Here is a 13,873-nt window from a genome sequence, read left to right on the forward strand (position 1 = left end):
ATGCTAGAACATGCATACGTTTATGTACTAGATTCTTCATTATTTAATTTCTTTAAATATAATACAGGGCGATAATATTTGTTGGCAACAATTTCAAAAGTGATTCGCCGTTTATACAGAATTGACGCAAAATGCCAAAACGAAATCTGAGCTATACGCAATATCCACAAAATTTGTTTGCCTTGCCTTTTATTTTCGTAACCATTTCTAGTTTACGTTTACTTTCAATTACAAAAATGCTTAAAAGGACGCAAAGATTCATATGTTAGTGTTTTTAAATTTAAAGAAATGAGTCTTGTACAAGTTACAAAATCTAAGTCCTCCAGTATCTATGCTTTTATTTACGGAAATTTTTTGTCGGTCACAGAAAATAAAACACACAATATTTTACACGCGTCGAGGAAATATTGATCGAGATATTTGATACCGAAATGGGAATCATATTCAGTGGCCGTACATTTGGATTTGTACCAAACTAAAAATAAGACATAGTTTAGAAAAGATTTATGATGTTAAGCGACTACGTGACGATCTTTTCTATCCAGATTGCTGTGAAAAATATTAATCAATATACTATACATATATAATATTTTCAAAATGGAGATCTTATTCGCAGAAACTTACAGAATTGGTGTTGAAGAAAACATTGGCAGACTTAAGTATTGGCTAACAGACAACCTCTAACATTATTTGAATAAAGTAAAAACTGACAACTATTGACATTTTAATGAATTTTTTACTAAATTGGTGATTCTAAAATAATAAAGTTTCATGAGAAGATTGATAATGCCTTTGAGACTTCCAAAAAATTACTTGAGTGAAATATGTTTGGCATATCAAATGTAACAAAATTATAAATAAAGACACTAGTAAATCGCAAAAGAATATCAATGAGCATTTAGGGGAAACAATGATTTCGAATTATTTATAAACCAAACTTTTAACGTAAGTTCAAAATGGCGTCAATTTGTATCGTCCGGTAGTCAAACTTTTATCTTTTATTTTTTATATCGAGTATACAATTTTCCTGAATGTGAGTATTGAGACCGGAAAAAGGTGTAAACAGTTAGATTTCGCTATTTTTACACACTGCATTTCTTTAAATTAAAAAATGGCAAAACATAAACCTTTGCGTCATCTAAAATATTTTTGAAACTGGAAGTATATGTTTGCTACAAACGGTTGCTAACGTAAAGGCCGAATAAGGACCCGGCTCATAGTTAAAACACAATTATGAGTTCTCCTTTTTTATTTTTGAATAGTATTTTGAAGTGTAACTCCCTGCGCTATTTTATCTTATGTTTGTTTCTGTACATCTTTTGATTGCTGCAAAGATTAATAAATTTTTTCGTTTGTTGGAGTAGAGAGTATTCTGCGAGATTAGGCTTGTAATATAAAATAATTTGATGTTAACGGAATAAATTTACGTTGCACTAGGACTGTTTATCATACAAAAGTTCTTTTTTCCACATATCCCAATTTCAGGAGAGGTAATGAAATTGATGCAGACATCTAATCGCTTTATACTATCGAATTACAGTCCATAAATTTAGCAGATCTCCTGCATTTATAAAACATCTTAAGATGTCTAGCATCATGGGCATTAATACTAACTTCCAAGACACTGGATGTTTTCTGGTTTCATTTGGTTTGCTTTAGCTGAATATAGTAAAGCAAGCTAAGTCTATCTATCTACTTAGGAAGTTTAATTTGGCTCATTTGATTATGGAGAAGGACTCGAAAGCTATCCGCTTAGAGAAAGGGATGTCTTCGTGAAGGACTTTCTAGGGAAAACTGACTCGTATTCACATTAAACATGGATAAAAACACGAAACATCTCATACAGCCTGACCCCTCTAACGCTTTTGTGGAGGACTTGCTAGCTTGTATCTATCTACATTACAGATGGGAAAAGCCAGGAAAACGCCCAAGCAGTCAGCCAGTTTGTCTGGAATCGATTCTAGGTTGAAATATCCGTGTTCAGCCACCTTACAGATCAGCCGCTGGTGGATCTTGGATTTTTGCTGAGGAAATATTGAATGATTTCCAAAAAGCAAAGCCCCATTTATCTTTTGTGTGGCTTACTTAAAAATTGTGGTTCACTCCGAGGTGATTACTCATCTGCAGCATCTGAAAGATTGTATCCAGTAAACTTGTTGCGAAGTTGAACTTACCGTCATCGAACATATGTTATTAAAATAATTGCATGATTTTAATACGGGTGTTTTCAAGGAGGAGCTTTAAATAAAAAGATTTCACCTGACCTATGACACGTGACATAAGGATCACCCATTAGAAGTGCTTTTAATATGATATTATTAAATATTTTTTTCTAGAAGAGCATGAAATACACTGAATGGAAATACATATTCAAATATAAAATTTATAGACATGACTTGGTTTTCTATATTTACCTATTTACATCATTTTGCTTCCTCCGAAGAGCTAAATTCAGGAGTGATTTCTTTAAAATGCTACTGCTTGCCTCTGTCATTACCTGAAAGATATAAATACTATTTTAGAAGAAAACTTAGAGAGGAGTTCCGTTTCTTATTTATTTTAGTCGAGGAGTAAATCACAATGAAGATTGTTTTAATAAAATTTATTTCAAAACTGCAGCTGTTAATTCATGCAATGCAAACGAAACAAATATAAAATATACAAATAAAATACGCGATAATTCTGAAAACATTTAGGGAATTTTAAAATGTTATATTAAACAAATTTTATGTACAATTTTAAATATTGAGTGCTAATGAACTTCTTCAAGAGAGTCTATATTTTACATTGTGTATTTCTAACAGCTTTAATAGTTTTTTTTTAATTTTATTTATGACCTATAATGTAAATGTGTAACAAGTTATTTTTAAAAATGAGGATATATAAACTACGTATGCTATAAAGATGCATGTTGCAAAGTTATGGCTTCGGGTAGCAGATTTTAAATTTCCTAATAAAAACTACAAAATATTGCAATATTTTATTGTAATTCCTGTCCTAACAATTACAACTTTGCTAACAACTTCATTAATAACATTACAAACCCGAATTCCAGTACATATTCAATATGCAACACATTATGAATTGCTTAATTCGCACATTCTTTGGGCTAAATAATGCTCATAAATTTAGTTTTAAGCTCAGATAATTAACACAAATAATTATATCTTTGGACTATCTTTGAAAACTTAAGTCAGTTAGTACACTTTATCGGATTATTCTTTAATTTTGATGAGCAATGTACTTTTAAGCTTAACATCGTAAGCAATATAAATTCCCCAAATAAGAAATGTCATACATATACTACATACCTTGTCATATATTTTGTTTAATAAACGAGGAACCACAGCTATATGTGTTGGTTTCAAAGCCTTCAGGTCATCCACCAATAGACTGAGATCACCACTAAAGAAACCTATTTTCCCTCCATTTAATAGTAGAATCACCTGCATGGATAAAAAATTGTTTTGGAATAAAATTCTTTTAAAATAAATAAAATTACGGAAATTATAAAAATAAAACAAAGGACATAGTTAGGATTTCTCATGCATCTAATACCAGTTTAATCTCTGATATATGCATTCGTCATCCAAAAAAAACGTTGCAGACAGAAGCGAAGTATTGGAATGAAATGTTATTTAGTAGGAAAGACGAAGTCACTAAACGACAATAAATAATTATAAAATGAGAATGTCATCGCAAATTTTATTTCACAATGTAAAGAAATGCTATATCTTTCAAAAGGATACTGAGCCGTCATTATTTTTATTGCCTTCTACAACACATCATAGGGAGTTTTAACAGTTCCCTAACATAATCTTGTGTTATTCGTTCCTTGGAGATTTGATTTATCTTGCCGTTTTTGCAGATTTGATAAAAGTAATCTATAGTACTGACAGCGGATTTGATATTTTTTGTTGGGCAAAGGTTTGGTGATACGGTTGGTTTCATCAACTTTGTCTTGTTAAGTCTTAACACAGAAGCCTATAGCCTCCAAAGATATTTTGTGATAACAGCAGACTTAGAGATGCGGCTGACCACAGAGGAGTATCCATAGTTGCAAGACAAACTCTTAAAATATTAATAATATGAGAACGGGAGCCTACTGGAATTAGGCACCTTTGCTCGTATTCTCAAACGGCAGAGTCAGCCGTCCACGGACCTGATCAACGCATCGCTGATCTGGCAAAATGCTAACTATGAAGGTTAATGGTGATCGCTACGCGATCGTGTGAAATCGCATCCCGTACCATGACATTCATCCGTATAAAGCGCGGTGCTGGGCAGCGAAGCGTCCCTCTTGGAGACGACAGCTTTGCCTGCATACGCGAATGCGTTGGCCATCTTGACGTAGGAAAAATCGAGACGCTTATCGATAAAGATTAAATGCTTCTATTTAGCATGTTTTCAGAAGATTCTCTTCGGCACCACTGTAGTCTTTGATGAGACTGCTGTTTTGTGATAGGCATTCGTCATAACGATCTGCTTGCCTGCAAGGCAATAGCATTGAATCTTCTGTTTATGATACTGGCACTCACAGAATGCTGCAGGAAGAGGATCATTGCTTGCTGAATATCCGCAAATGTGGTAAATATTACCGTTCACGTGGGTTCAACGCTTCTTCCGTTTCATATCATTCCTGTCTGTAGAAATCTCGAAGATCCTATATGTCGTGCGTGCCTACCTTCCTGACTCCACTGCCACCAACAGTGCATGATGGTAACATTCACGCGCTACATATGGTTCGCAGTATAAAGAAATGACCATTCGCCTTCATGCAGTAACATGATGCGACTCTTCTCAAACGCGCCTACTTGTCTAAATTGAGGTTGAATTCATCTCAAATAAAAGCAATATATAAAGCAATGGTTTTAAACTCATACGAAAGCAATGGTTTTAAATAACATAACAACATTAATCAAAATAAAAATTAAACCTCAACATATCATCATTAGTCAAAATAATAATTACACATTTCAAGGCGATATTTTAATGTATGGCAGGTACAGTGAGAAATCTAGCTCTTTTTTGCGTCATCTGCCTTGACAAGAGTGGAGTTAAAATCATATCTTGCATATCTATGAATGACGAATCTATAAGCTTGATTTCATTCAGATAGATTGCTTCCTTTTAGATGTAATGATGTTTTGAAAATGTGTATATATATATATATGTATATATGTATATATTGTAAGAGTTTTAGCTCTATATGTCACATCTGAGAAATGTTTCAAGTAAGAACTACTTTATAGCACCTGCGATAATTTTAGCAATAATTTTTCTACATCTTAATGCATACCAGATTTATGTGAACCTTAATTCGTCACACTGAATTGTTTCAACAGAAATACACCATGTATATAGCTTGAGATATCTAGATTTTTTTGGAATATGGCTAATCTGAAATGGCAATCTGTCTAAAGGATCGAAGGTTTTCATGGAGGAATTACTTAGGGAATTTGGCTGGTATTCATATTAAACATTGCAAAAGCCAAAAGAACTCTCTTGCAGCCAGTTCGCCAGGATTTGAACTCTTACCAAAATTATACCAGCGATTTTACCTCTCATCCGCTGTTGGTAGTAAAGTTTGAGAGATATCTATTACATACTAATCTCAAAATTTTAATTATTTTCACAATAACTAACTGCATCAAAAAATAAAATATTGCTTTAAACCAGTTTTCTCATATTCTACGTTTACGGTTACATTCTAGTAAGAAATGCCTTCATTCATTAGTTCTACTCACTGCATACTTTATTTCATTATATTCAGTCTTGCAATGAGTCAATAAATAAAGATCGGTAAATATATGGCTCATCCGGATCTTACACCAAGTTAGAATATATAAGACTGACTAGTGCTTTCGAAGTTCGTGTCAGCTTCCCTTAAAAAATTCTCCGTAAATTCCTCTTCGCATTTGGGCCAATGTATTACCAATTCTTTGTCATAATTTAATTAAATTTAGAACCTGGTAAATTGCATATTAATAACTACAGTTACGGAACATCCAGCTGTGACTCTGGTTTAGGTTTAGGCATTAATATGAAGACAACGGCAAGAAAATTCGAAATGAAATGCAGCAGTTAATGCGAAGCAATACAACTATTATTTTCAATGCCAAAAATTTCATGAAAAATAATAATTTCAAATAGGAACAGAAATATAAAGAGTTAATAAATAAAACGCAATCCCATTATTTGGCTCAATAAACAATTAAATTTTTGAAAAACGGTATATTTTACGTCCTTTCAAATGTATTCCTTGTATCGTCCATTCTGGCAACATAATTTCTCTTTTTAGAAAGAATTAGAATGTGATAAAAATTAAATTCTGAATAACCACTTACTTACTTGAGCAAATTAAAAATCTTACAGTTGTTAAAAATTAAAACATATTCATAGCTTTATCTGCTGACTTGCATTAACTTGAATTTAATTTCTCTTGGTTGCAACTAATATTCTCAAGAAATTTGAACGATCTTGTTTTGCTTGATTTTAAAGAGCATGTAACAATCAAGCAAACTTTAGAAGCATATGAGATTTCCATATCTCATCCTAGGATAGGACCCGTAAGTTAATAACTGTTTAATAAAGCCATGATGCAGGTGTTATACACACGCATCTCTTCCTGCTGTTATGATTTGCTAAATCTTGCACTATATCACTCATGGTAAAGCGTGGTGCTTTGTTCACTAGTTACAAAACACGAAATGAAATGTAAACGTAAAGAAATAATTTATCGAAGTAGACGGAACTTAATAATCTGATTAAATTTAAGAAAGTTTGCATTTCATTTCACTTTTTGTAACTAACTGATGTAAATTACAGCCTAGAAATAAGTGGATACACATCAAGCTTTTAGAATTAGTGACAGGAATACTGTCTTGTCGCAATGTTGCTGTTTGCAGGCTCAAGATGGTGTAAGATTAGAGAGGAATAAGTGGGAAGAACAAATGGACCGCGCCATTTGACGATAGAATTTTACTGAAGTACAGAATATCAAAGTGTCATTACCTGAATAATCCTCTCCATCATGTGAGCAAGAGGTAAGAAAGACAAATAAGAATCTCCTTTGCCGGGAGCTGCATCACCCTAAAAAACGTCAGAAAGTTGAAATAATTATTAAATCTAAAAGTTTGAAATAAATCTTAAATAAAAATTTAAAATTACTTGTTAGAAATGTAGTAGCTGAAACTTTGAACAGTCATAACTTCATGTATCATTTCACTTTTCTTGTTAAAAGGGATATAAATAACACATCCTAAAATTTTCAAACGCTTAGGTGAAGTGCATCAGGTAACCTTACCTTTAAGGTACCTTTAAGATTTGGCTTAGATAGTTTTCAATTTAACATAACCAAACTTATTTATTCGCATAAATTATTCTCGTCAGAAACTAACTAATTTCTTTACTGAAGATACCACGTACGGATAAAACTGAACTAAATATTAATTGATATGGCTAGCAGATTTTATAAACTGGAGTTCAAAATTAAGTAAAAGCTATCAAACGCTATATGTAAAGTTGTAAGGATCTTAAGTTTTACTAACGTTTATTTTATTTTAAATCTTTACTATCACTTCTTATTTTCCACTTCCGGCCAGAATTATAAGCGTTAAGGATTTTATTCAAAGTTTGTCTGGCGAACGCCAAGTATTTAAGTGTGGCCTTTTTGCCAAGCAAGAGAGAGGAAGCAGTGAGTTCGAAGCAGGCCGCTTACCTTAGAAGTTACGCAGTTGCTATTTGCCTTCCAGGCCAGAGGTATTAATCCTCTTGATAAATTAAACGTATTGTAGTGTTCACAGTCTCTGTGCTACATACGCTTCCTGTTATTATAAGGCCAATCTTATTCTAAAGTTAAATTAGAGTTTAGTTTTATTTTGATATCTTTTACGTTAGACCCCGAGTGGAGGATCATTGTATTCCGAAGTACGGAAGTCATTGTATATAAAGAAAAATAAAGGGTTTTGTATACCCTTCGTCTGTATCCTGTCTACTTACTACAATTAGTGAACATAGCTTTAGTAAGCTCTCTGTTCCTAGTCAGGTCCTTGTATGTTTCCGAAGAAGGTTAGAAGAAACATTGAACCTGATAGTGGCGCCCGACGAAGAAGAATAACCATGGCCGAGTTTCAAGAAGAACCTGTGCTGCCTGCAGAAACGGCTCAGAATCCAGAAATGCCAGCTGCCGCCCTGGAAGGATTTGGGTACATCGTCCAGACCATGCGCGCTTCGATGAAACCAGAAGCAACATTTAACGGAAACTCACCGGTAACCAGTTTTTTGGAAAAATTGGATGACCACTTCATGCTCTACCCCGTGCACGAGTTTCAGAAAGTTACCTTAGCTACCAGCGCTTTGAGGGGCCAAGCGCTTAAATGGTTCAAATGTATCGGCAGAAGTCTCTTGGGTCAAGCAGGAAGTCCCACCTATACTTACGAAAATTTCAAGACTGCCCTACTAAAAGACTTCCCTGTTGTAAGGGATCGTGCGAAATTAGAAACAGAACTTTTCAGTATATATCAACAAAGAATGGAAAACCTCTCGAGCTTTATTTTAAGAAAAATTCACGTTTTCAAGCTCTTGTATGGAAACCGTCCGGATCCTGAAATAATTCAAGTGATTTTGCCGAGGTTACTACCCCAAGTGCAAGACTTTATTGAATTACGAAATCCGACTACACTGGAAAAGTTATTTGAGCTAGCAATCCAGTTTGAAAGTAGAAGAACGGCGGACGTCGAAAGAAGACGCCAATATCAACAGCGAAACCAATTTGGTACGCCAAGACTACAGCAAACTCAAGCACATGGCTACGGAGAAAAAGCGAATCAGTGGGCAAGGAAACCCGAGCATTCAAAAACAGCCGGCGAACGTCGACAGTTCAATAGCAACCCAGGAAAAAAGTCTCAAGACCAGTGGAGAAAGAAGGAAAGCACGGAAAGGAAAAATAATTTAAACTAAAACGGATTTCTGCTAACGAGAGGGTGCGGAAATCCGAAGGCCACGAAAATCCCTCTTCCTACAAGTTAAATACAGTAATGGTGAAAAATTTAACTCTTCCGAAGATTGAAGTCTTGGTAAATAATATCCCGGCCACCGCACTCCTGGATACCGGCGCGCAGTGTTCCTGTGTGGCAGAAGTCTTTTTTAGAAAGTATTTTCGCAAATACCGCATATATAATGCGGATAATACGACAGTATTAGCGGCGCAAGGAAAAGAATGCAAGTGCGTAGGTAAAGTACCTTTATATATCCGTATCAAGGACGAACAAGTAAAGGTGATGTTTTTTATAGTAAAGAATTTGCAAGCACATTTAATCCTAGGAATAGACTTTCTTTCAGACGCACAAGCTACACTGGATTTTAATGAAGCGTCCCTTAGGCTGACAATGAAATCAGTGCGTGTAGAAAAGGTTGAACCGCCAAGGTTAAATCTTGACCACCTGCCTAATGACAAGCAAGATAGAATCCGACAAGTGGTAAGTGAATTTGCTTCCTTATTTAGTGATATTCCAGGATTTACTCAGGTTACTAACCATAGTATTGACACCGGAGATGCATTGCCGGTTCGTCAAAAACCATACCGGTATGATAAGAATAAGGAAAAAATTATAGAATGGCATATTACCGATATGCTACGTAAAAAGATCATAACGCCCATCTCAAGTAGTTATGCTAGTCCGGTGGTTTTATGTAAGAAAAATAATGATTATCCTTTGGAGCATCCAAAAAGGTGGAGATTCGCTATTGATTACCGTAAATTAAATTCCATAACGAAATATCCGGTATATCCGTTACCGATCATAGAAGAAATTTTAAGGAACATAAAATCAACCAAATTTATGACGACTTTAGACTTAACGAATGGTTATTTTCAAATAGGGGTCAGGCCTGAGGACGTGCCTAAGACTGCTTTTATAACCAAGTCTGGCACTTATGCATTTTTGCGTATGCCGTTTGGGCTTTCTGGGGCCCCAGCAACATTTCAGCGATGCATGGACATTGTGTTAAGACCTGTTCTTGGAAAGTCCACATTTATCTATTTAGACGATATCATTATTACTAGTGATAATCTCGACCAACATATACAGGATTTAAGACAGGTGTTTTCTTTATTAAATGAGGCCGGTCTAAAAGTTAATGTCGAAAAGTGCAAATTTGCAGCCCCTGAATTAAAATATTTAGGTTACAAAATATCGCAAAAAGGGATCGAGACAGATGAATCAAAAATAATCGCTGTACAAAAGTATCCGACTCCAAACACGGCAAAGAAGCTCTCTTCTTTTCTAGGACTTTGTTCATATTATAGGTCCTTTATAAAAGATTTTGCGGCTATCGCTGAGCCATTGTTAAAATTAAAAAGGAAAAAGGCAAGATTCTCGTAGACGGCCGAAGCCAATAGTGCTTTCGAAAAATTAAAACAAGCATTAACGCAAGCCCCTGTGTTGAAATTTCCTGAAAAGGATGAAAATTTAGAAATTTCAGCGGATGCTTCGGATTATGCGGTAGGAGCGGTACTTTCGCAAAATCAGCACCCCGTGGCATTTTTTAGCCGAACTTTAAATCAAACACAAAGAAACTATTCCGCGACCGAGAGAGAGGCACTTGCAGTTCTGTTAGCAGTGCAAAAGTTCCGAGTCTATTTTGGAAAGGCGCCGATAACAGTATATTCTGATCATGCGGCGGTAACTAGATTGTACTCAGGGAAAAATTTATCCCCAAGATTAATAAGATGGGCACTCAAGCTGCAAGAATATAATCTGGTAATCAAGCATACCCCCGGAAAGGAAAATATCGTAGCAGATGCCCTATCACGAATTAAATTAGACGAACAGGGTAATACCGTAAAAGTTGCAATGCTGACAGCGTGTACAATAAATTCCCGAGAAACTGTAATAACCGAACTGGGTAAGGATCCTGAGTTTGGAAGTATTTATGAGTATTTGAAGGATCCTGAAAATTTTAGCCACCAAGATATTGTGGCGATAAGAAATAGAGCGGCCCATTACGAACTAATAGATGGTCTATTATTTTATACAAAAACTACGAATTCCAACAACGAATTTCGACCTGTTATCCCAGCTAGTCTTAGGTTAAATATCCTGCATGAGCTCCATGACAGCCCTTTAGCTTCTCATGCTGGTATTCGAAAAACTATCCAACGCGTACGCGAGGCAGTCTACTTTCCTGAACTGCAAAAGTTAACAAGGGCGTATGTCCAGTCCTGCCCAACATGTTAAGCCGTTAATTATATTAATTTCCGCCCGGCCGGGTTTCTAAATAGTATTAAATCCGAATTTCCAAATGAAATAATCGGCATCGATTTATTGGGCCCTTTCCCAAAAAGTCAGTTAAATAAAAGTCGCTATCTCCTTGTTATGGTTGATCATTTTAGTAAATGGACCGAAATTGTTCCCTTAAAACGAGCCTCCGCGAAATTAGTTACCGATTCTATTTTAAATAAATATATTTTAAAATACGGGGCGCCCCTAAAAGTTATATCGGATAATGGTCCTCAATTTGTAAGTAATATATTTGAAGACATGTGCCAAAAACTGGGCATACGTCATTTAAAAATGGTCCCGTATCGTCCGCAATCAAATATAGCGGAATATAGCGGGTCAACAGAAATATAGTGAAAATTATCCGTAGTTATGTTAAAAATTTTCATAAAAGCTGGGATAACTATGTCAATGAATTTGCTTTCGCCCTTAGGACCGCAAAACATGATACAACGGGAAAAACTCCTGCTGAGTTATTTCTAGGCAGAAAGATTATAACACCGTTAGATAAACTATTTTATGTGCAACAAAGAGCCCCAGAATTTAAAATGGGTGATATAGAAAAACTAATTAAGGAGGCAAAGAAGAATACTGAAGTAGCACAGAGAAAACAAAAATTGTATTATGACTTGAAACGACGGGGAGTAACTTATAAAGTAGGGGATGAAGTACTAAAAATTAAGCATTCACTTTCTTCAGCACCAGAAGATAAAACTGCCAAATTTTTTCCACGATTTGAAGGACCATATGTTATAGAAAAAATAACTCACGCTGTTGTAGTGTTAAAGGCCAGAAATGGTGAAATCTGTTCCGCAAATATTGATCAAATTAAGCCCTACTTCGATCGTAATAAAATGCAAATCTTTTCAGATCTTTTGCAGGATCCGGCACGGCAGACACCGCAGGTACAAGTTCCAGAGGTGGGAAAACGACAAGTACAAGGGCAAGCCAATGAGAGACAGAAGCAAGTGAAAAGAAAATTGCCCCGCGGAAAAATTGAAGGTAAAAAGAAAAAGAAGCCGTTCCACCGTCCAGAAAACAGAGTTCACGAACACCCCCAGAATGAAGAAGGGAGAAGGACGACGTATGTGAAGAGGACCAGGAGAAATGACGGCAACTATAACCCGGCTTTAAAACGGAAGATCGACTCATCCGACAGAACTCTCCGCAGCAAAAGTCACCGAACTGCGGAAGGGCCATCAGCGGCGGAGGAAAAAGTACAAGAAAAATTTGAACGGCCAACAACGAGGTCCAAGCAGGATCACGACAGAAGTTTCCCGGTTCCACCAAGACCAGCTGCCTTCAAACGGCCAAGACCACAAGCAGAGGACAAAAGGAAGGTGTTCAAGGGTGGCCGTACTGGTGAAAAACGGAAGCTTCCAGAGGAAAGCACTGAAGGGCGAGCCCGTACAAGAAGGAGGATCAACCAAGCTACTATCTGCTATACCTTTAAAGACTGGGCCCAGAAAAGGATGTCCGAATATTACAAAGATAAGTAAAATTTTATGTTACTTTGCAAACTTAAGTTAATCTTTCATTCTTACTGCAAGTGGCAGATTTCAAGAAGTTTTACCTCATGCGAGGTCTACCTTTATCGCCAAAAGGGCGAGAAATGAGTTATGACCGATTTTCGTATTATGTTTTTCAATTACTCGTGCGTAAAACTAAAGTTGATGTATAATAGCGTTGTGTAAAAACTTAAATATTGTAAAAAAAAAAAAAGTTATTGTATAAATTTTATTTAAAACATTCTAGCAAGAAAGAAGTTTTAGTCTGAAAGACTTTTTTTTTTTTTTTTTTTTTTTTTTTTTTTTGAAATGTAGTATTATTTCAATGTAGAAAGAATTGGCACTTGCTTTGAAAAGAATAGAAGTTAACAATGTACTACTAATGTATGTTTTCAAATGTGTAAAATTAACGGCATGTTAATATGTCCTTATATACAATGTGAACTGTTATCTTAAAAGTTAAGATAAGTTTTAAATGTTAAGAAATACCGTGATATGGTAAAAGTGAAAGTAATGTTAAAAATTTGTTATTCGTGTGACTGTAAAGATTAAATTATGGCGAATATGTGGTAAAGGTTGAATGATATAGTTAGGCCCTCTGGCGCTACACTTTAGAGTTAGCCACTTTTAGAATAGTACCTCAGGGTTTAGAGTTGAAAGTAGGGTGTGTTAAGAGGTCTCGTTATGTTGAATTTTAACACGTTAGTGTTTTGATTGTAGGAGGAAGTGTGGCACACGTAGACAGAAACACATTCGTGTTTGGTGTTCTTTTACAACACATGTCAGAGAGCACGGGGAGAGATAATTAAAATAGTCATGAATGAAATAAGAATGTTAAGAGAAGTATATTCTATATGTTATTTGCAATGTCATTGTGTAACATTTCATTAAACTAGTTTTCCTTCCAGATCTCTGGAAGGAACCAGAATTGAATAAAGCTCCTGTTTAGATGCAGTACAGATAAAAAAAAAAAAAGATTGTTGTAGATCCTGGAAGCTGCTATTGTAACAAATTTCTTTCTTTTAAATTTTCTAGTTTCTAACGAAGTTATGATTGTAAAAGGTTGGCCTCGCGTTAGATTCT

The 13,873-nt window shown here is 35.3% G+C and overlaps 1 protein-coding gene across 1 annotated transcript in view; it reads right to left on the bottom strand.

Moving 5' to 3' along the window:
- Positions 1 to 13,873, bottom strand: part of LOC118185440 (long-chain-fatty-acid--CoA ligase 5-like) — a 102,609-nt gene that overhangs the window by 36,569 nt on the left and 52,167 nt on the right. The window contains exons 10-12 of the mRNA XM_085824153.1: positions 7,015 to 7,092; positions 3,312 to 3,446; positions 2,415 to 2,497 (exon numbers count right to left, since the gene is read on the bottom strand). Coding sequence (XP_085680279.1) covers positions 2,415 to 2,497; positions 3,312 to 3,446; positions 7,015 to 7,092 — 296 coding nt within the window. The remainder of the gene's footprint in view (positions 1 to 2,414; positions 2,498 to 3,311; positions 3,447 to 7,014; positions 7,093 to 13,873) is intronic.

This window comes from Stegodyphus dumicola, chromosome 9 (assembly GCF_044657685.1).
Source record: "Stegodyphus dumicola isolate Sdum_Otavi_A_Nest chromosome 9, ASM4465768v1".
Taxonomy (NCBI): domain Eukaryota; kingdom Metazoa; phylum Arthropoda; class Arachnida; order Araneae; family Eresidae; genus Stegodyphus; species Stegodyphus dumicola.